Source organism: Rattus rattus, chromosome 4 (genome assembly GCF_011064425.1).
Source record: "Rattus rattus isolate New Zealand chromosome 4, Rrattus_CSIRO_v1, whole genome shotgun sequence".
Lineage (NCBI taxonomy): Eukaryota > Metazoa > Chordata > Mammalia > Rodentia > Muridae > Rattus > Rattus rattus.
The window spans coordinates 98,942,720-98,966,927 of record NC_046157.1 but is presented as its reverse complement, the minus strand read 5'-3'; the positions used below and the strand labels follow the sequence as shown (position 1 = coordinate 98,966,927).

At 39.8% G+C, this 24,208-nt stretch overlaps 1 protein-coding gene across 1 annotated transcript in view; it reads left to right on the top strand.

Annotated features, from left to right (window-relative positions):
- The window catches only part of Kcnq5 (potassium voltage-gated channel subfamily Q member 5), a 550,136-nt gene that overhangs the window by 335,739 nt on the left and 190,189 nt on the right, over positions 1 to 24,208 (top strand). The window contains exon 2 of the mRNA XM_032900855.1: positions 14,452 to 14,542. Within this exon, the coding sequence (XP_032756746.1) occupies positions 14,452 to 14,542 (91 nt within the window). The remainder of the gene's footprint in view (positions 1 to 14,451; positions 14,543 to 24,208) is intronic.

Here is a 24,208-nt window from a genome sequence, read left to right as displayed (position 1 = left end):
TACCCCCTATGCTGGGAAATCAAGCCTCCCAGGACCAAGGGCCTCCCCTCTCACTGATGCCAGCTAAGGCCATCCTCTGCTACATATGTTGCTGGAGCCCTGGGCCCACCCATATATACTCTTCAGTTGGTGGTTCAGTCCCTGGGGCCGTGGGGGATGAGAGGGTCCACTTAATATCGTTGTTCTTTCTATGGGGTTGCAGCCCCCTTCAGTTCCTTCAGTCCTTCTCCTAACTCTTCTATTGGGATCCCTGGGCTCAGTCCAGTGGATGGCTGTGAACATCTGTATTTTTGTATTAGGTGCTGGCAGAGCCTCTCAGACAGCTATACCAGGTTCCTCCCAGCAAGCACTTCTTGGTATCAATGATGGTGTCTGGGTTTGGTGTCTCCAAATGGGTTGGATCCCTAGTTGGAGTAGTCTCTAACTTTAATGGGCATTGTTCCCATGGACTTTGCCAAAGTCTTTATCACCTTGCAAATTTCATCCGTGACAATGATTGGTACATTGTTCTGAGATGGCCCCTTTCTCATTGTGTATTGTATGATAATTTACACAATATCAACTGAAGCTAATGTATTTCTTAGTGCTTCAGGAATTTTTTTAAGGGAACCCAGTCTCAGAGGAACTGGCATCATCAGGGCTGATCACTGAGTTCTAGTTCACCAAACCCAACATCTATGGAGATACCATTGTAATGAATCAACCGCAAACAGTTCTTCATATGATTCTAGCCCAGCTCTCACATTACCAGTCTGCAAGTAGGTTCTCTGAGTGAAATAGCTTGAAAACTTGAGATCTTGCTGCATGCTATTCTGTACTGTTTCATATTTTTGCACTCTTAAATATATCACTTTATAAAGAGAGATTTCAGATGGCAAAAGAATCATTTAATTCATTGTCATAATTCTCATCCGTGCTAGTGGACCCATGGAGAGATTATGTGGCAAGGGGAGTTTTTAATTCAGTTTAGCAGCTATGTCAGAACAAAGATTATCAGCTTGGTGTTTCTGGATACATTTACATTCATCATTTTGTTATTAATTTTCAGATCAGCACACCAAGTCATGTCGTTTTCACGCATCTGTGCCATTATACTTTGTTTTTAATGATTCCCTGTGCCCTTTGACCTCTGGCTCCTTCACTTCCTGTTCTCAATCAGTTCCCTGGAAGAGGAAGTGCGGATGTGTGGAGGGGGTTGAGGATAAGTTGACATGAGATTTGCTGACACGTGGGTGGGTGAAGCGGCATTCAGAAGCATGAAGACTCCTTATGTCAACTCTATTATGTTACAGATGCCATCTTACAGAGAAGAAAAAGGAGAGGGGTCTTCTAGAAAGTCTAAAGTGGGAAATCTGAAGAGCTAATTGTTCTCATGCTGATCTTAGAAGCAAAGGAAAGACAAGAAGGGATATAACAAGAGAGCCATAAGCCTTTTGGTTTTGGTTTCATTATTTCATATTGTGTGTGTGTGTGTGTGTGTGTGTGTGTGTGTGTGTGTGTGTGTTATGTATGCATCTATGTGTGCGCACATGAGACCAGAGGAGGTCAAAATAACCCTCATCTAATGTGTCTGTCTTATTACTGAGTCAGGATCTAGCAATGAAATTGGATCTCCCAGTTTGGGCTTTGATTGTTGATGTTGTTGCTGTTGCTGTTGTTGTTGTTGTTGTTGTTGTTGTTGTTGTTTCTAACTAGTCTTTCTGGTCAGAAAAGTAGATGATCCACCATCAGTCACTAGAGCTATAGACTTGTGCAGCCACACTCAGCTTTGTGTGTGCTAAGGACACAAGCATGGTCCTCATGTCCTGTACTGCAAGTGTTCTCACTCACTAAGCCATCTTTATCAATCCAACATAAATCGTAAAGCAAAGTATTATCATAAAAAAGAAGAAGAAATAAAACAGAGTCTGTTTGGGAGCAAGCTCTAGAAGACCTGCAGGGGCTGTGCTCCAAAGTGGTCAATTCTTTGTCTTCATGGATAATGGAATTCATGTTTCAAGATTTATCAAATGGCGCCTTGTCAGTGAGATGGCACTAGTCCATTCTGTTCAAATGTTCTCTCCCTGCTTCCTTATCCATCTGCCTTCTATATTGTGTTTGTGTGTCATGTTTGTCAGCTGTCACTCTCTGACACAGAACACGGTTTATGTGTTTACATCACTTATTGCCCACCTTTCCGAATACAATATACGTCCTATAAAGGTAGAGAATTTGATGGCTTGATTCACTATTGTCGCTATAGCTTTAAGATGGAGAACATCCAGAGTACATACAAGCCTCTGATGAATAGATACAACTTACATGAGTAAATCAGTTGATTAATACCTGTACCACAACCTGTTCTGCATAACAAAAATGGAGAGATAAACAACAGACACAAGATTCCTATTCTTGCCGAGGCTAGCAGAGAAACCAAAACAAGCAAACAGGTGCTTCCAGATGGAGAAGAGGAAAATACAACAGGCTCACAAAGAAACACAAACAGGTTAGGGGCTGTCTTTCATGCCTTGAATGCATGACAGTAGCAAGGAATGTTCTCAGAACAACAAACTCTGAATTTTGAGTTCTATTAATTTTCCTAGAAAAGACACAGAAACGGCTTGCAAAGACAATGCCCTAGTTGATTTATTTCTAAATTGCAGTCCTCAGGCCCTTTAAGAGAGTATTGTTGCCTTGTCCTATTAAGAAAGACTATGCCTAGAAATTATACTCAGACATTACAATGAAGCCATTAACATTCCTGTTCTACCCAGGAGGATGGGTCTTTTTAAAGAAACAGCTGTTGGGGCTGGACAGAGACAGAGCAGTATGTAACAGCACTGGCTGTTCACCTACAGGACCTGGGTTGATTCCCAGGACCCACAGTAGTTCACATCTGTCTGTAACTCTAGCTCCAAGGAATCAAATGCCATCTTCTGGTGTCTACAGACATTAGACATATATTTGGTGCACAAGCATGCAGGCAGACAAAATAGCTATACACAAAAAAATTAACTAATAATTAATTTTAAAAAACAATGATCAAAGCATGATATCCCATCCTTCTCATAATAGCTGTAAAAACACCCGCAGATCGGGCTTACCAAGGATGTAGAAGGAATTTTTAAGAGACAGAAGTAGTTAAAGAAGACAATAGAAGAGGGAAAGCTCTCTCCCCAATGCTGATGAATGTATAGGATTAATATTGTAAAAATATAACTAACTTACTGAATGTCATCTATAGACTTAATGCAATCTCCATCCAAAAACCAATATTTTTCATCACATTAACTAGGAAAAGCAATACATAAATCCATATGGAAACAAAAAGACCCCAGCAATCCTTACAGTAGTTCTAAACCGTCCTGAGGCAGTAACCCTTTAATAGAGTTCCCCATATTGCGGTGACCCTGACCATAAAATGATTGTTGTTAATACTTCACAAGTATAATTTTGCTACTGTTATGAAACATAAAGTAAATGTCTGATATGCAGGGTATCTAACATGTATATTATAGTGACCAATGGGTTGAGAACCTGTGCCTTAGAACAAAAAGCAATTTTGGAGGGAATCACACAATTCATGCTTTCAAATGATACTGAGTAGCCATGGTCACACAAACATTACGTGACTTAACATAGTCAGACAAACAGAAAAGTGATCTAGAACAAAGGACCCAGGAATACATACACACCTAGAGTCACCTTTTTTTTTAACCAAAAGAATGAGAAACATAAAATGGAGAAAAGACGGCCTCTTTAACTAATGGTGCTGGGAAAACTGTATATCCACATGTTGAAAAGTGAAACTAGATCCATATCTCTCACCGTGCACAGAATCAATTAAAAAGGCATCAGAGAACTAAATATGAGACCTGGTGCTTTGAAATTGTCAAGGGAAATCTTAAGTAGAATGCTCACAGAGATGGACACGGGCAGGGATTTTCTGGAAAAGACCAAAAGTGCAGGGTGTGATCTACAGAATTTACAAGTGGGATTAAAAGTTTTTTCACAGCAAACAAAATGATGGGCACAGGTAAGAAACAGAGTGGGAAGATGTCCTCGGCGATTATATACAAGACATGTGTTTGATGGCTGGACCATATGAAAATCCTTCAGAAAAAAAAATCCAATTAATAGGTAAGCAAATGGGCTGAACAGCTTTAAAATGAAGAAACACAAGCCATTATGTCCAATAAGTAGACCTTCAGCTATTGAAAAACACAAGTTAAAACATCTTTAATATTCTATCTCACCCAGAGTAGAATGTGTGTTCACGAGTAAGCTTATGACAACAAACATTGGTAATCAATGTTTGTTGTCATAATTGTATGGTGGGGGAAAAGTCTTTGTACACAGCTGTTTGGGATGAAGATGAGTACAGCCAATGAGGAAATCAGCATGCTGGCTTTTCAAAAGCAAAACACAGAGCTACCATATACCCCAGCTATTTGGGAAGGATACCTAAAGGACTTAACAGTATACCCCAGAGAGAATCGCTTATTGTGTTTACTGCTGCACTGTTCACGATAAATGGAATCAGTCTAGGTGTCCATCTAGGAGGAAGGAAAGAAAGTGTAGAACATGAGCACAGTGCAATTTTGTCCATCCCAAAACATAATTGACGTCATCACACCTGCAGGGAAATGAATGCAGCTAGAAGGCATGATGCTAAATGAAATAAGACAGAAAGACAAATGCCACATTTCATCTTGATTAAGGAATATAGGTGTGTGTGTGTGTGTGTGTGTGTGTGTGTGTGTGTGTACGCGTGCGTGTGTGTTTGCCATTGTGAACACAAAAGTAGAAAGGATACCATGAGAGAAGAATGAGAACTTAAAGGAGGGCAGACAGCAAGAGAGTGAGAGAGAAAGAAATAATGCATGTACCATGAAAGCTTTCAGGACTGTTAGCTGAGACAAAGTTGAACAGCAGAAGGGAGTGACAGGGACATGAATAAAGTATGACACGTATGTGTGAAAATGCCATCATGAAATGCATTACTTCGCATGCTAAATTTTAAAAATTAAAAGGAGGCAAAAAGATGAGATCTTCAACATAATTTTATATTGCTTTTATATAAAACAAATTTACATACATATATTTTTCATTAATCTAAGCCCAAAAGACAACTACACAGAAGCAAATCATACATGTTACAGATGTACATAGTATGTGATCATATTGTGTGTGCACCTGAAGGGCAGTGGGCAACCTGGCAGAGTCTTCTCTCTCCTGTTATCTTTATGTAGGTTGCCGAGATTGAACTTGGGTCATCAGGCTTGGGGTGTTGGGTAGCAAGCACCTTTTTCTGCTGTGCCATCCTGACAGTCCTAATCAATTTCGTTTTGATGACTCAAAATCTGTTCCGTCTGTGCAATCCAAGTATCTTCAAGTTCAGATATGTGACACCAAGAAACAAGACAAACCTTGAGGCCAGTGTCCATTTTCCCAGTCGAGGTCTTGCTCTTGCGAAGGTCACGTTCCTTTTAATAAGGAGACCAGAGGAGAACAGAACTGGAACACAGAAGAGGAACAGAGGGAAGCCATTTTGAAATCCTAATAAAAGTGGTGTGAAAGGCTGAACAGAGACCTGTAGGGCAGCGTAAGAAGAAAGAATACAGAAAGAAACCAATATAACACACTCAGCTAACACACTCAGTTTTCCTTTGCTTTTCTTTCCTTCCTTCCTTTTTTTTTTAAGGAAAACATTTACTGTGTAATCCAGGATGTCAGCCTCTCCCCTTCTGCATTTGAGGGTTGAGATTGTGAGCGTGAGTCATCTCTCTCAAGGCTGCTTTGTTTGCTATGGCTTTTTACAGTACTGGGAATTAAACCCGGGGCCATATTCCTGCTACCACGTGCCCCCAGCAAAGCTGTATCTTCAGGTCTTTATCTCAATATTATCATTATTATTTTGAGATAGCCTTCTAAGGCTGGATATACACTCCTTAAAGCCTGATCCACCTTCTTTGGCTCTCTCAGTAGCTGAGATGGCCAGGCTGAGCCATTATGCCCTGCCACAGTCACTGCTGGTATTAGTAGATGTTGGATTGTTTTTCCTTTTTTGAAGATAGGGCTACCCCTGGCTATAATGGAACTTGTTCTGCAGACTACCCTGCCCTCAAACTCAGAAATCCACCTGCCTCTGCCTCCTGAATGCTAGGACTAAAGATGTGTACCATGCAGCCTGATTCCAGCTTGCTTTTTTAAAATATGGAAAGAACAAAAGTTCTTTTGCTTAAACACACACACACACACAATTATAATTTCGATTTTTAAGATTTATTTTTATTTGTGTGTATGTTGGGGGTAAGGTGGCCAAGAAACCCAGGAGAAAGTATCAGATATGGTGCTAGTTACAGGTTCTTGTAAGTTATCCAAGGTATGTGCTGGGAACTGAACTCAGGTCCTCTAGAAGAACAGGAGGTGATCTTAACCACGTAACCTCATATAAACTATGAGCTAGAGAAACAAGACAACATCTACCTCCCTCAAAAATAAAGCTTTGAGGGACTGAAGCATTAAATCGGTGATTAAAATTGTAGGATCTGATGCCTCTAGCCTCCAAGGACATCTCTACTCAAATGGACACAGAGAGAGAGAGAGAGAGAGAGAGAGAGAGAGAGAATAGATTCAAAGTAATGAGGTGGGGGAAGCTTTTCTTTTAATGATATTTTAAACAACTCTTTAGATTAGCATATGTGGTCTTTTCTGAGGAAGAAAATAATAAAAATGGAGGAAAATATCCCTAGTACTGCCTGTCATCATTTTTATGATCACACAGAAAAATTAAGCTCTCCAAATTCTAACCTGGCCCTTTGTTCCATCTATAACATCATGATGTTTTCAAACATGAGCAGTTTGAAAAAAACGTGATTAAAATACAACAAAAATATAAAATCCTCCCCCCGCCCCCGGTGTAGGGGAATGTCAGGATGGGAAGGCTGGAAGGGGTGAGTGGTTGGGGAGGGGGAATACCCTCATACAAGAAAGAGGAGGGGTGATGGGGTAGGGGGTTTATCGGTAGGAAACTGGGAAATGTAAATAAAAAACTACCCAATAAAAAAATAAAAATACATCTAAAAATAAATAAATAAATGTTGACTGTATGTGCATTCATATTTCTGGCCCAAGGGTTTTTTGTTGTTGTTGTTGTTGTTGTTGTTGTTTTTGGTTTTGTTTTTGCTCTAAGGTGTTGAAGATTTGTAGATGATAATGAGTGACTTTAATTATTAATCCATAAAAATGTAATGGGCTCCAAGTGGTCAGAGAGAGGAAAAAATTCTGATCATCAGAAAACAAATAAGAAAAACCAAGTGGGGTTTTACTCTGCATGCTGATCAGTTCAGCAGCAATTCCTAGAAATGCTTCAGATAGAGTATTAAGCACTGACTTATAATAAATTCAGAAGAGTAACTGTGATTGCTAGAAAGTAACACAAATTTGCCAAGAGCAAGAACATTAAATTACGCTTATTTTTCAGTTGGATAGGGTTAGCAGCTTGCTGCCGCAGAGCCGTGGAGGAGAGAAAATGTCTCGATTTCAGCAAAGTCGTCAAATGTGCTCTATAATGTGCTTAAGGAATAGAAAGAGAAAGTTAGACAGGATGACAGGACCGAAGGGTCCCCAGAGACAAACACAGCATTGAGAGAAAATTCCAGAAGACAGTGTCAGGCATAGAGAGATGCAAAGAAAAGGGAGTTGGCAGTTCATCCAATGGATAAATGGATTGAGAATAACATAATGATATATAAAATAACAAATGGGAGAACTTTCGAATCTGAATGAGCAAAGTCTCTTCATCTAATTTAATTCAGGTTTGAGACCCAGGGGGCTGTACTTGGCTCTAACAGAAGGAAACTATAAGCTGCTAAAGTCTTATTTCAAAAGAGTGAAGACAGATGAAATTACATCTTCATTACTCACACCCTTAGTCATTCGGCTGAGCTTAGCCTGATTCATACAGAAAACAGTTAAGGATATTGATGAAGCACACACGCGCGCGCACACACACACACACACACACACACACACACACACACAGATGTAGATGGGTGATGAGTTAAAAACAAAGAAAGGTTTGTCTTCCTCTTGAAACAGAAACTATGAGCACAAACCGTGTCTGAGTTTGCAGAGTCTGGTACAGAGTCTCTAAACATTTGAGACAGGTACACTGCAGGCAGGAAGATCGGGTATTGATAGGAGGAGAGTAGACAGAAATCGGAAAGGAAGAGCGTCTGTGAGCGTGTGCATCCTCGTTAATAATTGCATAGGCCATTATTAGCATAAAATTCAGTTTCATATCTGAACATCCTAGCAGTCGAGGCGATGATACAAACATATTCATAGATCTCTGTCTCATACCAAAACTTCACCATTGTTTTCTCTAGCAGCAATATAGATGTCTTTTGCAATAAAATACTGGCAAGAACGTCTTATGGGACGCCTCAAGGAACCAACACAATGTAAAATGCTGAGAAATTCTCAGAACATAGCATGTTGGGTGAATGCTCATTATTTTTTTTTCAAGGAAAGAGCAGAAAATCAAACATAGTTTAGTGAAATGTAATTACATTAGGGACCAGTGCGAGTGTACACTCAGGGTAGAGGGCAATAAATAGTGTTCACTCCAGGTTCTGTGACTTGGTAGCAAAGGGGCAGGAACTGGAGTGTCCTTAATACGGGCATTTTGAAACCAGTAGTTTTGCTCTTATCTGGGGAATGGAAAATCTGAAGTTGAGTTTCCTGGCAAGAACTGGAGCTATTTCATGTTGGTAACTGAATGCCAGATCTGTAGCTTACATTGGAGGGTCACACAATGTCAGTCTCACATGGAGGGATACACAGTGGGTATATTTAAGGCACACTGAGGAGGAGTGCGAGATCGGAACATTGTTTCCTATGAACAGTGCACAACAAGGAGCCCCACATTCAGTCCGAAGACCTCTGGGGAAACCAGAGTAAAGCTGTTCTTTAGTGTTTGGTGAACCGGAGAGGTGGGAGTGCATGCCTTCTCTAGTTGTGAGCCTGAAGGAACCAATGGCAAAGTTTCTATGGTTCTATGGAGTTGAGTCCACCGAGGAAGCAGTTTCCCAAGAGTAGAGCTGTTTGTAACAGGGCTGATGAGCATAAAGGTTCAGGACCCTGGAAGGATTCGAGGAGAGACTGAACAAATATCTTTCAGGGATGCATAAAGATAACCACTTTGGGAAAAGAGAGACTCGCTCAAAGAACCTTCTGATCATATGGGAAAACGATGTACCAAGGACCCTTCACAGAGCACTAAGTTTATATAAAGACAGACAAACATGAGCCTTCGTCCTGTCGATCTGGTCATAAGGCTTCGATTCATTAGACTACTTCAACTTCTCGTGCTAATTAGTGCATGTGCAAAGGGGATCATGTAAAGTCATCAATGCCAGCATGCATGCTTTAGACATCACAAAACGTCTTCCATACAATATACTAAAATGCCCTCCTCATCACGGCAATACTTAAAATTTTATGAAGCAGCATCACTGTGGTTAATTGTTTTTTATGTAATGGTTCCTAAGGTCTGTATTTAAGTGTTTCCGTGACTCTCATTAGAGTGCTTTCTTTTAATCCCATTATCTCATACCGTGTAAGATTCAATGATCTCTCATCCGAATGCTTCTCAATAAAACTGCCAGTCCACCAAAATACTTGCAACAGATTGCATTCTGGGGAGAGGCGTGTATTTGTGTCAACACCAGCAAAACTTCCTTGCAGAAGCTCTGTGAAATTTCCCCATCAGATATCCATTCTGGGTCTTGTTTCTTCACCACAACGTACACAGCTGTTTGTGAATGGGTAGGTGTACGTGTGTGTGTGTGTGTGTGTGTGTGTGTGTGTGTGTGTGTGTGTGTGTGTGTGTGTATGCTTAGGTACGTGCATATGTGCCTCTTTGTGCATGTGTGCATGTGTACATATGTGTGTATGTGCATGTGTGCGTATGCCTGTTGATACATGAATGTGTGAGTGTGTGTGTATTCACATGTGTGCACATGCATGTGTGCGTGTGAGAAGAATAATAATGTAATTTGCTCAGGTTCCTTTGGCATAGCGTCAGCTGAGCTTTTCTGGGTGCTATATTTGCACGTCATTTTAATTCCAGCTAAGTGCACCTGCTCTGAGAGAACATGCTTTGGAATCAGGGCATCATTTGTTCAAACAAGAACTTGTGTTTCTCAGCTCAGCCTTCTTGCTAAATTACATCCCAGAAATTGATTCTTAATTAACGAACATAAAAAGTTGATGGTACTTTTCTTGGCTAAACAGAGCAGCCTTGAGACTGGTAATATTTACTTCCTCATAAATACTCTTCTCATCTTAAAATAATCAGTGCCTTCCAAATGAGAAGCTTGGGATAAAAAAAAAATTGGATAACAAAATAGAAATGTTTCAGATAAAATATGGGCCAAAAGCTGTTATGGAATTATTTTGAAGGGATATGTTTATCCCATGATAGTTTTAAGTTGATCTTGATAAGGTTTCTTTGGTAAGTCATGGATGGCTTCCAGTTCACAGCCCTACCTTCATAACCCGTCACCCCCCGTTAGCATTTTAATTTTGTGTATGGCTACATCACGGTTACATCAGTAGGCAAACAAAGCCTATAAGTCATTTGTCAGAATGTTTTTAAATACATGAAATACATATAATTACAAAAGATAAAATTGGGTCAAAATGCAAGGATTAGAGTTTCAAACATGCTTGTCATATGGCAAGATATTGTTTTATTATAAATTTATTATTAATAATTATTGATATTATCACACTATATTAATTATTATTTTATTGTGTTATTTATATTATTAATGTATTGTATAGCTATTATTAATGTATTAAAAATAGCCCCTAGCCAAAGTCTAACAATTGCCATAACCTGGAAATAATGATTACAAAAATCGTTATTCAAGATGAAACAATTATGATTTTTCTAGTTATGCTACAAAATGAAAATATCTGTAATTTCTAAAAAGCCAATTGGAAAGGTGCTGTTAATTCCATATTAGTAAAAACAAAAAATCAGTCTTTTCCCTACCCATGTTCAAACTGCCGTAAGTCCTGTGCATAGTCCCCTCAGAAGCCTATGGACCTGGATCAAGACACCCAGACAGAGAGCGTTCCACTACTGCCCCTACTTGTTTTTAATTTCCAAAAAGATACTATGGGGCAAACTGTTTTCCCCCTGCTTCATGGGACTGAAATTGATGGAGTTGTAGCACAGACTATGGCTAAGCACGGGGTCAGGAGTCTGAAGCTGTGCTGCGGTGAGGTGGATGCTATTCAAAATCCTAAGGACATCAATACTCTTACAAGATCTTTCACAGCTACTGAACTAAATACGGAATCCGCCTTAGAAACCTCTCCTCTCCCTTCTTTGCACCCTTCTTATGTTGTACTTCCTTCTGGGATATATTTCCCTAGTAAATGTTTCATGCTGGAACATCCCTCTTGCAGATCATCTCAAACAGGAAGTGCTCGTCTTCCTCTGCCTTTCATTACCACCCTGTGTGTTGCCCTTGTCCATTTCCCTGCGTATACAATTCCTCTATGGAGAGACCCCTTAGTTGATCAATGAACTTTGAAGTCTTGATATGGTCTTCAATACTGAGAGACTCAATATAAACTTTCTGCTGAACTGAGATAACTGCTGTACAGAGACATGGAATTACAGGACCTGCCCCCTCGACTCTTCCCCATCTCACATGAGCTTGCAGGTGTTGACCAACCCCATCTTACCGATGAATTAGTGGAATCTGAACACACATCCCTATTCATCATTGCGTCTCATCCCTATTCATACCGTCCTCGCACTAGAGTATTCCTTTACCCCAGCCATTCTTCTCCCAAGCTTCATTTATACCTTCAGGACTGACGGTTGTTTTTTTCACCAGGAAGGCTCCTTTAACCCCAGGCTCAGCCCCATGGACATGCAATCCCTGTGTTCTCATGGAGACCCACACTTAAGAGTGTCCTACTATGTTTCATACTTTCATGTTGTCTTCCTCATTAAATTTAAATACTTTTAAACAGCTGGCCCCTCATTTTCATTTTGCATTGGATAATCTATCCCTGTTGGAGAATTAACTCCTAGAGAGACTGGGTTTCCCCTCCATTAGCAACCACTGACTGCCTATTGCTTTCGTGTAGAGGTGGGCCTTCAGAAACACTGGTATGTTGACTGACACGTTTTTCGGGTATTGTTTAGGGAACTGTGTTGTTAAGATTCCATGAATACAGCACGCCTGTCAGGTCTAGAAGACATTATCCAGTCACCAGGTATTCTGGTACTCTGGCTTTCACAATCTTTCTGTCCTCCTCCACAGTGTCCTCAGAGTCTTGAGTACAAAGGTTCTATGGCAAATATGGCACTAACAGTTATTTTTGTAAATAAAGTTTTATTGTTACCGGTCTGTTGTCCATAGCAGCTTTCACATTACAAGTGTAAAGCCACACAGTTATGATAGTCAGAATAACATGACTGATTGAAATATTTGCTACTTGGTCCCTTAGAGAATGTTTTCTGACCTGTGATTGATATGGTTTGCCTCACTGTGGTAGAATGAAAACTTTGAAACACCAGTCAACACGTCAGTGTTTAACAAGTCCTGCCCCTCTATGAAAAACTATAGGCAACCCGTGGCTGCTGAGACAGGGGAAATCCACTTTCTCTAGGGGTTAACACTCTGATAGGATATTCAATCCCAAGTTGTCTGTCCTAAACACATATACATATGAGCAACACTCAAATGGATGCAGTGGGTTTTACATATTTATACATATACATATTATATATCCTATATACATATAATATAGATCCTATATATTAATGTAGGGAAAGGTCATAGATTTGAGAAGGATAGGGACCAACACAGGAGGTGTTAAAGGGGAAGAGTAAGAATTTGAAATAATAAAACCCAGGGACAAGGGAGTGAAAAACTTGTACAGTTCCAAGGGGATGGAGGATACCGGGAGAACATGGCCCACGGAATCAACTAAGCAGGGCTCATATGGGCTCACAGAGACTGAAGTGGCATGCACCTGGCCAGAGGGCTCTACACCAGGTCTTCTGTGTGTGTTACAACTGTTACCTTGGAGCTATTGTGGGGCTCCTAACTGTGGGGGTGGGTGTATCTCTGACCATTTTGTCTACTCTTAGGACTTTTTCCCTCCTTTGGGTTGCCTTGTCTAACCTTTGTATGAAGTCTTTGGCTTTTGCTTAGTCACGTTTGGTTGTTGACTCCTGGAGTCCTGCTCTTTTAGAAATGAAGGGAGAGTGGGTCTGGGTTAAAGGGAGGTGTGAGGAAGCTGGGAGGAGGAGGGAAGGAAAACAGTTGTTGGGTTGTGCTGTATGAGAGAACAGTTTATTTTCAATAAAATACTTATACATAAACATCTCAACAATCTTTAAAGAAGCATAAGGAGGCAGACTTGTCGCTCAGGCCACAGTTAGCCAGTCCTTGGCTAGAATGTCAGGGCACTGTGAGTCTTGCATGGTAAATGGATTTGAGTCTTGGTGCAAGCCACAAGGAAGCGGAGTTTAATTCCTCTGTAATAGGGAAGGCTTTATATAATGAACTTGCTGGATGTCAGTAATGGAGAGATCTAGTCGATGGCACTTTGCGCAATTTGTTTTGATAGCTTGAAATTCAGCTTTAGGTTTGGACAGACTTGCCTTTTATTTGAGATTTTCCTTGGGAGCTCATCACTCATTCCTACCCCTTCCTCAATCTTAGAAATCTCGTATTTTCAGAAACCTCATTAGAGTGATTAATAGAAAATCCTTGTTCATTACTTCTAATCTCCGTCATTAAAATATGAGTGGAGAGAACTTCAAGCCCTTTCCTCTATCACTTTCCTCTATCACTTTGACTGTAGAGCTGAAAAGTGCACAGGTGGCAGAGAAAATTCATATTTCCCTGGTCTTCCTATTAATATAAAAATATAAATTAGAATCTGTAAGCACTATCATACTCCAACAATGGGCGCTTAGCAATCATAACATTCAATGCCTGATACTTTACAGACTTGACAAATGGGATTTTCGGCTTCTTGAAAAGAGAGTCTGCATTCTCAGATAGGAGAGCAAAACCACAATTCAGTCTTGCTTAGGGTTCCTTTTGGGAGATATGTATTCACAGGTTCCTAAGTGTTAACATTTAAATGCAGTACCACACAACACACACACACACACACACACACACACACACACACACACACACACACACACACACCCACAGGAATCAACACCTACAACCATGCCTTCATGAGTTAAGTTGCAAGAAGATCCCCATTTGTACGAAACATCATACTGCACTCTGATATTTAAAGCACTCAGTAATCATTTAACTCAAACGTGTTCAAGTGCATCTGGTGCTTTATTTGTTTTGGGATGATTCTGCACGGTTCTCATCAAACTTCTCTTCTTCTGTTATTTTGCAGTTTTCTCCTTGTGTTTGGTTGCTTGATTTTGTCAGTGTTTTCTACCATCCCTGAGCACACAAAGTTGGCTTCAAGTTGCCTCTTAATTCTGGTAAGTGAAGTATATATAGTTATATATCTTATAAGTATTCGGATGTGCATAAAGTTCATGTAAGATACCAAATGCGTATAATATTGATGCTATGCATTTATACTGTCATTGATCCAGAAGGATTGTTACTACAAAACAGAAAATCGTCAAAGATTGCTGAAGTATTTTGCTGCCAGTGTAACTGATAGAAAAACATGAGAGAGCCATACAGAAAAATTAAGGATGCTATTAGACAGCAATATCATGTCCTACAGGTATATCATGAGAAGAAGGTCATAATGGCGGCTTTTTTTTTTTTTTTGCTTTCTGCTAATAAATGACTATATCAAAAGTCAGTATGCACATGATTTCTCATTGTTGTTAAAAAAAAAAGCTACAGGGTAGAAAGCGCTTTCCAATAACTGAATTTAGCAGTAGCTAATATAATTGGCTAAAAACCTGTATGAATGTGGTAACTCGTACGAAAACAGAAGGGTCTTTATGCTCCGTTCAACTGTTTGTTGGTAATGCAGTTACCTGGTGAGAAAGTGCAGATTTCTCTGTTTCCATTAAGCTGTCAGTCTTCAGACACACAGAATTACCCAGTTCTCTTTAAAATGGAAAAAGACCCCAAGAAAAATGTTAGTCTGGGTTATTCTGAACCTTTTAAGCTCTCGTCGTTTCGATGACAATGAATCCAGAGCGCCGAACACTCCAATCACATCTGATTGAAAGTTTGGTTCATTTATGTCCATTTTAACCTGGCTTGCTTAGTCCAAAATTAGTAGACTTGACCGTCTCGGGGCTGTGCGAATGATGTGGAGGAGCCCAACTCTGTGAAGCCTGGAGGAAGGGAGGTAGAGTGAGGCAGTTTCTGTGAAGTCACAGAGACTGATTGTATCCAACAATCATTTAATTTGCAAAGGTGCTGTGTCATCGAGATGGGAAAGGAAAAACCCCAACTCCTGTAAGAGGAGAGGAGGCAGATGATCTCCTGGCCTGTGCTTCCACATGGCTAATTTTTGCTTGATGATGCTAAGGCAGCACCAGGTCTCTCAGTCTTAACGTTACAGAGGATTCCTTTTTGAATCAGGGATGAATCTACTCCAATTTGCCTCCACACACATTGTGCTCAGCGGTATACTGCTAATGTTATGACCTCACTTTCCAAACCAAGGGAGAGAGCAGAGCAAGGAAGAGCACACTGGGGGGTTGTTCCATTTGCACACTTTCCATGTCGGGAGCAAGTGGGCTTTTAGCTTGGTCCACCCCTCGGCTTCTTACAAATGATGTTTGAAGCCTGAGATCTAAGGCTCGGCTGGCATCAGGTCCACACAGAAGCTGAATTGTAGTTAAAAAATGTAAATATGGCCTTCAGACCTTGGAATAGATTATAGGAAAAAACTTGATCAACTGAATGAGTGTGTACATGTTTAGAAAAAATAATCTGAAGCATAAAGAAACCCATGAAAGGTACAGAAGCTCAGCCTTTGCAAACCCCAGAGTAATTCAGATCCTGACTTTTCAAGCATGTTGTCTCATGAGTAACTGATGTTTAGCAAGTAGGATATGGTTTTGCAAATAGGGAAGTTGACATTGTTAATCATTTTGATGGACTTGAGGCATCGTACATGCTAGGCAGGTGCTCTACTGCTAGCTATGCTCCCAGCCCTGACCTTGTCAGTCTTGAACATCTTCAGACTTAGCTGAGCAAAACAAAGTGTTTCTGCATGTGAGCCTTCATTTTGAGCAGTGATCTCATGCTGCAGACAGACATTTCAGAAGGGTACTGTTATATGGTGTTCAGTTTGTTAATTTTCCTATTTGGGGGCTATAGAGGTACATTTCAGGATGTCCATTTTAAAGCTAAAGAGTGTTCTAGAGGCCTGTAGGGAGGCTATGTGTAAACCTAACATTCAGTGCAGTCTCCAGCATCCTTTATTTTATCTTTAAAGCGCAAGTAAAATTAAACAATTGTGTTTCTTTTTCTTTCTTGATTGGGAACTGACAAGTTGAAAAGACATGCATATTTTAATGTTTTCACAATGAGTTAACAGCATATACATTATATTTATTATATATCATAGACATTCAATTATAGTGATAGATAGATGGTAGGTAGAAACATAGATGATAAATGGTAGATAATGATGATAAATGATAGATAGATAGATAGATAGATAGATAGATAGATAGATAGATAGAAGATTGATAGATATCATAGGCATCCAATTATAGGCTATTAGGAAATATGAGAACACTGAATGATTTACAAAATCTCTTGCTATCCTTTTTCATGTATGTTTGTACTGATTAATCAGATTTCAAAGACTGCCCTGTGACCACATAATCAAACTGAATTCAAAGAAATCAATTCTAGCTGACCGGTTTTATCGCTTGGTTGCTTGGTTTTCGCTGCCAACATAAAGAATATCTAAAATGTTATTATCCAAATAGTCATAAGAAGGGCTATCAAAATATAAACAAATGTTTTCAGTAAATTACCCATTTTATCTGACAGGGTCTAACTTTGTACTGGCTCAAACAATTCTGCTGCTTCAGACAGCGAGTAGCTCAGATTGTAGGTCCAGGCCGCCATGCCCAAATGATGTAAGACTTTAATTTTTGCTGCACACATTTGGTGTACAAGCACAAGACTAGAGGAATATTCATAATGATGTATAAATAATGTATCATTCTGTATGATTTGTTATAACTTTACAGTTGCCTTGAAAGAATGTTCATTATGGTAAGGTATTTTCTGTAACCCCCATGTAAATAACCGACTCCCATATATGAGGGAAAAAGCATACACAATGCTGACAAATCTACCCGGAAACAAACCTCTGAGAGTTGTCTGAGTGTTCTCCTTTCTGTCTCATTGTTCTTTGAGATCACCAGTGAGTGTAGTGCATTCCAGTCATTATGTGGATATTCTCTTGCCTATGGAGTAGGGCCCCGTGAAGATGACTCTAGTTCTTCATCCTATAGCCCAAAGAGGGCGTTCCAGCACTGTCATCCATAATTGCACTTCGAGTGTTAGTATAAAACTAAGATCCATAAGCTTGCCTACATTCCAAACTGAGCTAATGCTTTGTTGATTTTACTCCTCTTTCTATTGGGTAAAATGATATTTACCTGGTTCCTTCAATATGTTTTATGTAGATGTCTGCAAACAGGCACCACTTGGTAAATTTTACTTCAGTCTTTGTTGGTTTTGTTGTTGTTGTTGTTGTTGTTTGTTGTGGTTTGCCCTGAAGTTATCTGTATTTTGATGCTAATTCCACTGCCCCAAGGACAGCTGCCTAGTCCAGGACTCAGAACTCAGGTGACTTCACTAGAACCATCTCCATTGAATTTGTAAAGTACTGGTGAGGGGCAGGTACAGGATAGAAGGAAGCCTGTCATTGGAGGAGAAGGAAGGATGGGCGGGAGAGAAGTTTAAAGGAAGAGGAGGAGACTAGGGGAGGGAGAAGAGGAGACAGAGAGAGGGGAGAAGCCGTGGCAGGACAAGATGGCAGATGATGTTAAGATTCGGCTCTGTATATTTACAGGTTGTTATTAATGTTCTCAAGGGATGGATGGTACCGGGCTTTGTATGTTTAAGTGGGCAATTATATCTTACCAATTGGGTCAAAGATCACTGTGTTGTGTGTTCTTTTATGTGAGGGTTTGAGTGTAAGAAAGTGTGCAGCTGGGATGTGTTTCCGCCAAGATATCTAGCAGATATCTTGGGCACCGAGGTATAGACCCAGTGGGGTAAAAGACACCATTACTCTTTTTATTTTTATATTTTTACAACAACAGTTGTTGTTGTTTTTCTTTCTTTTTTTGTGTAGTTTGGGAAATTAATTCTATACCAACATCTGCTCAGTAAATAAGATTTGGGGAAAAATTAATAAGAATCACCAGTACTGGGCCACCATCCTTTGCCAATGGCTACAAAAGCACTATCTTATTGACTTCTTTTTTGAAATCTGGAATCTGTTGGATGCTTACAAATTCTAGGAAAAGTTTTAGACAGTTAGTTGTAATTAATTTTATTTTCAGCATTTAGCGCAGTGAGCACTGTATACCCACTAAGCCCAGTCCATTGCAGATAGCTATCCCTGTGTTCTAGAAGTACAATACACCCTGTTTACAGGAGACAGGTTGGGTAAATATGATTTTATCCAAATGTCAAGGATCTTGTTCTGATTTCCAATTGCTGCTTCTGGTCAGAGATCAGGAGGGAAAAGGTATCAGCTGTGCCTGTTATATCTCGTTCCCTTAGGGTGATGTGCCCAGCTGAGGTGACTTCTGGTGGAATTTAAAGATCTGTTAGGCTTTATTTTTTCTGGATTTGAGGTACTTTCTTTATGAATGTAATTGTGACCTTGTGATATCAGCAACTAGAAGGTGCAGAAACAGAGCTCTGAAGGGTCAGAGCTTTGTATATCATTGAAGCTATGTTGCTATAAAATCAGATTAGCCAAACAATGTGAGCGTGTTCCTGAGACAACCACAAAAAAAGCTATAAAATGTACACAAGAGGAAATAGAAAAAGGGTTTAAACATTTCACCACCAAATAAAAAGTATTGAAATACTAAAGGAGAAAATGATGTAGAAAATGAGGGACCCGTAAAAAATAAAGAATGATGTGGAAAAGGTAGACGTCCACTAAACACTAACCTGTTTAAATATAAATGGAACAAAGTTTCTAGGCAAAATACAGTGGTTTGAAGTAGAGATTTTCTTTCAACAAGTACTATCTACAAGAGACTCACTTTAGATCAAAGACACAAAAATTTCAATAATAAAAGGATCAAAAATATAACGTGGAAATGGTAACTGAAAGAGAACAGACATAGATGTACTAAATATAATAGGCAAAATATACTTCAAAGCAAGATAGAAAAGTCTTTTAAGAGAGAAGGACATTATAGAAAGGTTCAAAGTTCCATCATAAAAATAGAAATTTTCATCATATAAAGGGTTCATATAACAAAGAAATAAGTGTAAAATTAAAAACCATGTAGCTAATAACTGACTACCAAATACATAAAGCAAAAAAATGTGTAACATTGGAGAAACAAATTAGCTGGGAATTGGAAGATGTGAACACCCCACTTTTTGTAACTAGGAAGACGAGGAATAAAGAAACATGAGGTGCAGCAATAAACCAACTACATCCAACAGGTGTAGACAGAATGCTCTACTCAAGAGCAAGCATACACGTTTTTCTCAAGATACAGGACATTCTTCATGATCAATATATTAAATTTCAGTACGTTTTTAAAAGACAGATATTAGAGGGGAAAAAAACATATCATTCCATGATGGGATGAATTTTAAAACAAATTTACGAAGCAACACAAATGTTTGCCCATTGGTGGAAAATAAAAAATGCACTCATAAGTAACTAGTAGGGTAAGGAAGAGATTATAGACATGAATGAAATAAAACAAAACTTATTAATATTCATAAGGCATAGAGAAAGCAAGGTTAAGAAGCAGGAGCATATATGTACCACACTCCCTCCTCCCCAAGGCTCAGGAATCATTGTATTATAAAGGGCAGAAAAGGTAAAGAGCCTGAGGGGTGGATGACTACAAGGAGGCCATCTCTCTTGGACACAGCAGGATTACCGCGCATACCAATTCACAGTGGTTATGACAGTGCATAGGAAATGGTACAAGCAGCATGGAGATGGGAGGTGGGCATCCACCCATAGCTGCAAAGCTTTGGACAATGTCAGCTACTGGGAAAGGGGGAGATGGTTTTCTCTAAGAGTTGGTAAATTGACCATGGTCCATCAGAAGACAATGCATCCAAGAATATTTGGACAGCAAAAATTGGTCTTGGTGGATTAAAATGGGGGGGGGGAGAAGATCGGTATGAAACTCTCAAAGAATTATGATATTTTTTCAATTCTAGGGAATTTATTTTAAGGAAATAATCTGAAATACAAACATAGACTACATTTATTTAACCTAGAATTCCCTTCTTTTCCTTTTCTTCTTTATAATTTAATTACATTTCTTCATTCCCTTTTCTCACTCCAAACCCTCCCATATACTGGCCCCCACTCCCCTTCAATTTGCTACTGTGTGCATGTGTGCATATGTATATACGTATATAATGTGTATTAATAATATATGTATTAATAATATATACGTATTAATAGATATAACCTGTTCGGTTCATATAATTCAATTTGTATATGTTTTCTCAAGGCTAACCATTCAGCACTGGACACCCAGTTGCTGTGCTCTTCCCTGGAGAAGACCACCTCTCTCCTGCTCCCAGCTATCCTCGGTTGCCTATAGGAGGGTTGTGGCTCCGTGGGTTTTTCATCGTCCAGTTTGCCATGCTCTTTGGTGTCATCCTTTCTAAGCTCCCATTTGCATGGTCACGTTGGTGAGACTTTATGGGTGTAGCTTCTGATATTACTCAGAGACACAATCTCAGAGCAAACTCCCTGATCCTTTGACAGTCTTACCCCTACCTCTTTCTCAGTGTTCCTGGAGCATTGAGTGTGAGCGCGATTTGGCGCTGTCCCCATTGGAACTGGGCTGCAAAGCTCAGCATTTTGATTGGTTGTGGTTTTCCGTAGTGCTCTCCATCTGTTGCGAAGAGAAGTTTCCTTGGGGGACTATGAAGACTACACTTATCTGTGAACCTAAAGGCTTATGTTTACAGATTGTTGTTCGTGATTATGCGGGTTAGGTAAATTAGTAGTTGTAGGGTAATTAATTTAAAACAATGCATATATCTGTAAACACATTTAGAAACAACAGAGACCTTACATCAGCAATCCAATTTCACAGTTTATCAAAGAAGAAAAAAAGAACAAACCAAACCTAAACTGTGAGAAAGATAAGAACAGATAACTGAAATGGAGAGGGGGAAAAAATAAACGTCTGTTATTTGAAAACATCAACAAATTTAATAAGCCCTGTTTAACAGGGTCTTACAATTTAGCCAAAGCTAGCCTTGTGTGTAATGTGTAAACCAGACTTTTATAAATTTCCAATCCTTTTCTCAAACTTCAGACACTGTACCTGCCATTATTATATGCTTTGCCAATATCAAAAGAGGAGGGAGGGATCTTAACAAAATTGAGAAACAGCAGATATATATTATGTATACACTCTAATCTTATGTCCCTGCTATGGACATTAGATAAATTGAAATGCTTAGAGCTGGACCCAGCAGAGAAAATTCTTGGAAAGTCAGCAACTATCATAATCGTTGTTTCTTTCATCCATAAGGAAGACTTAACAGGGAGATGAGTATAGGAGAGCCGTACACTGCATTTTTAAAAATATTAAAATTTTAAAATAGAAAACAAGTATTTTTGGCGCATCTCCCGGTGAGTTATTGTAGATTTGTACACAAATAGATTCGTGTAACTGGAAGCAGCTTCCTGGTACATGCTAAGCATGTGGCCCGCGCTATTGTAGCTTTTATTGCTGTGTCAGATGCCATGACATGCTCACGACTCTGAAAACTCTCCGCTCAACATCTGTCTGTTCACAGCTGGACTGACTCGTGTATGAATACACAGAGATTATGACAGCATGCACAAGACCTACACAGCTTCACATCACAACACACACACGCACACACACACCCTGCACCGAGAAGGGCAAAGGCCCAACCCTAACCAAGAAGATACTTGTAACTGATACTTGTGAAAGAGCCAATCAGTCACTAGTGTCAACTCTATCCCAGGCCAGGTGCCATGTCCAGGAATAGTTATTGAACACAGATGGACTCCATGCTCTCCCATTAAGCTTTTCATTTTATATTAGCATTTTTATCTTGTTGTTCTTTATATTTCGTCTGTGTTCTGTTTTGTTTTGTTTTGGGATGTTTTGGCTTCTTATTTGTTTGTTGGTTTGGTTGTTGATTGATTGGTTGTTGAGTTTGTTTGTTTGTTTGTTTGTTTGGTGAAAATAGGGATTTTTTTTCCCCTCAAGATTTCTATTCACCCAGAATTTGTCACTTCCTCCCTAACCCACCCACCAAAATCCACATGCAGATTTCTGTTCTCTCTCATTAGAAAACAAACAGGCACCTTAATTATTAAAGATGAATAAATATTATAAAGAAATAAAAACAAACTTTGATAGGACAAAATGAACAAATAAACAGGAAAAAAAAGAACCAAAGGAAAACAAATAGACACAGAGACATAAATACCATAAAAACACAAAGCCATAATATGTCAGCAAAAGATCTGTAAGGTCAATAAGTAAGTAAGTAAATAAATCCCAGGCAAAGCATTATGAGGTCAAAAAAGCACCAAGAAATAACACAGCACTGAGTTCGTTTTGTGTCGACCGCGCTAGGCATGGAACCTGCCCTTAAGGGTGGTTTGTTAACCCACTGAGAGAAGACGGTTTTCTTTTGCAAGCAGTTATAAATTGGAAATAACTTCTGGGCCAGGGATGGGGAATCGTTTCCACTTAGCCTTTCAGAAGTCATATGGGACTTCATATGGCATAGATGAGTGAAGGCCCTGTGCATGCTACGATAGTCTCTGTGTGTGTGCATGGGTCCTGCTGTGGTTAGAAAGCCGTGTTTCCTTAGGGTTCTCCATTCCCTCTCACTCACGTAGTCTCTCCACGTCCTCTTTCATGAGGTTCCCTGTGCCCTAAGAGGAGGGATTTGATGGAGACATCCCCTTTAGAAATGAGTGTTCCCACCAAACTACATAAGATGGATGAAGCAAAGAAGTGCAGGCCGACAGGAAGTGGATGTAGATCTCTCCTGAGAGACACAGCCAGAATACAGCAAATACATAGGCGAATGCCAGCAGCAAACCACTGAACTGAGAACGGGACCCCCGTTGAAGGAATCAGAGAAAGAACTGGAAGAGCTGAAGGGGCTCGAGACCCCATATGAACAACAATGCCAAGCAACCAGAGCTTCCAGGGACTAAGCCACTACCCAAAGACTATACATGGACTGACCCTGGGCTCCGACCTCGTAGGTAGCAATGAATATCCTAGTAAGAACACCAGTGGAAGGGGAAGCCCTGGGTCCTGCTAAGACTGAACCCCCAGTGAATGGGATTGTTGCGGGGAGGGCGGTAATGGGGGGAGGATGGGGAGGGGAGAGAAGGGGAAAGGGAGGGATTAGGGGGATGTTGGCCTGGAAACCGGGAAAGGGACTAACAATTGAAATGTAAATAAGAAATAACCAAGTTAATAAGATGGAGGGGAAAAAAAGAAATGAGTGTTCTGAGGTCCAGCTGTGGGTCTCTGCATTTGGTCCTATATAATGCAAGAGGAAGCATCTCTGGTGATAACTAAGCAAGACACTTGGAGTCATTTTATTACTACATCCCTTTGACCTAACAATGATATTTGGTTGTCCTCTAGGTTCAGTCTCGAGTTTTCGATTATCCAAGCAGTACTGGGCATGGGTTCAATCTCATGGAGTAAGCCTTGAATCTCATCAGAGAGTGGATGGTTACTCCCACACCTTTAGTGCCACTATTACACTAGAGCATTTGCAGGCAGGTCACCACTGAATATCAAAGGTTTTGCAGCTGGGTCAGCATTTACCTTTCTCCTCTGCTATTGTGCAATATCATAAACACTAGTCAGTAGTTATGAAGACTCTAGATACACACCAGCTCAATTTCTTTATGTTCTTTAGTTGTGTAAATGTCATCTACAGCAATGGGAACTTAC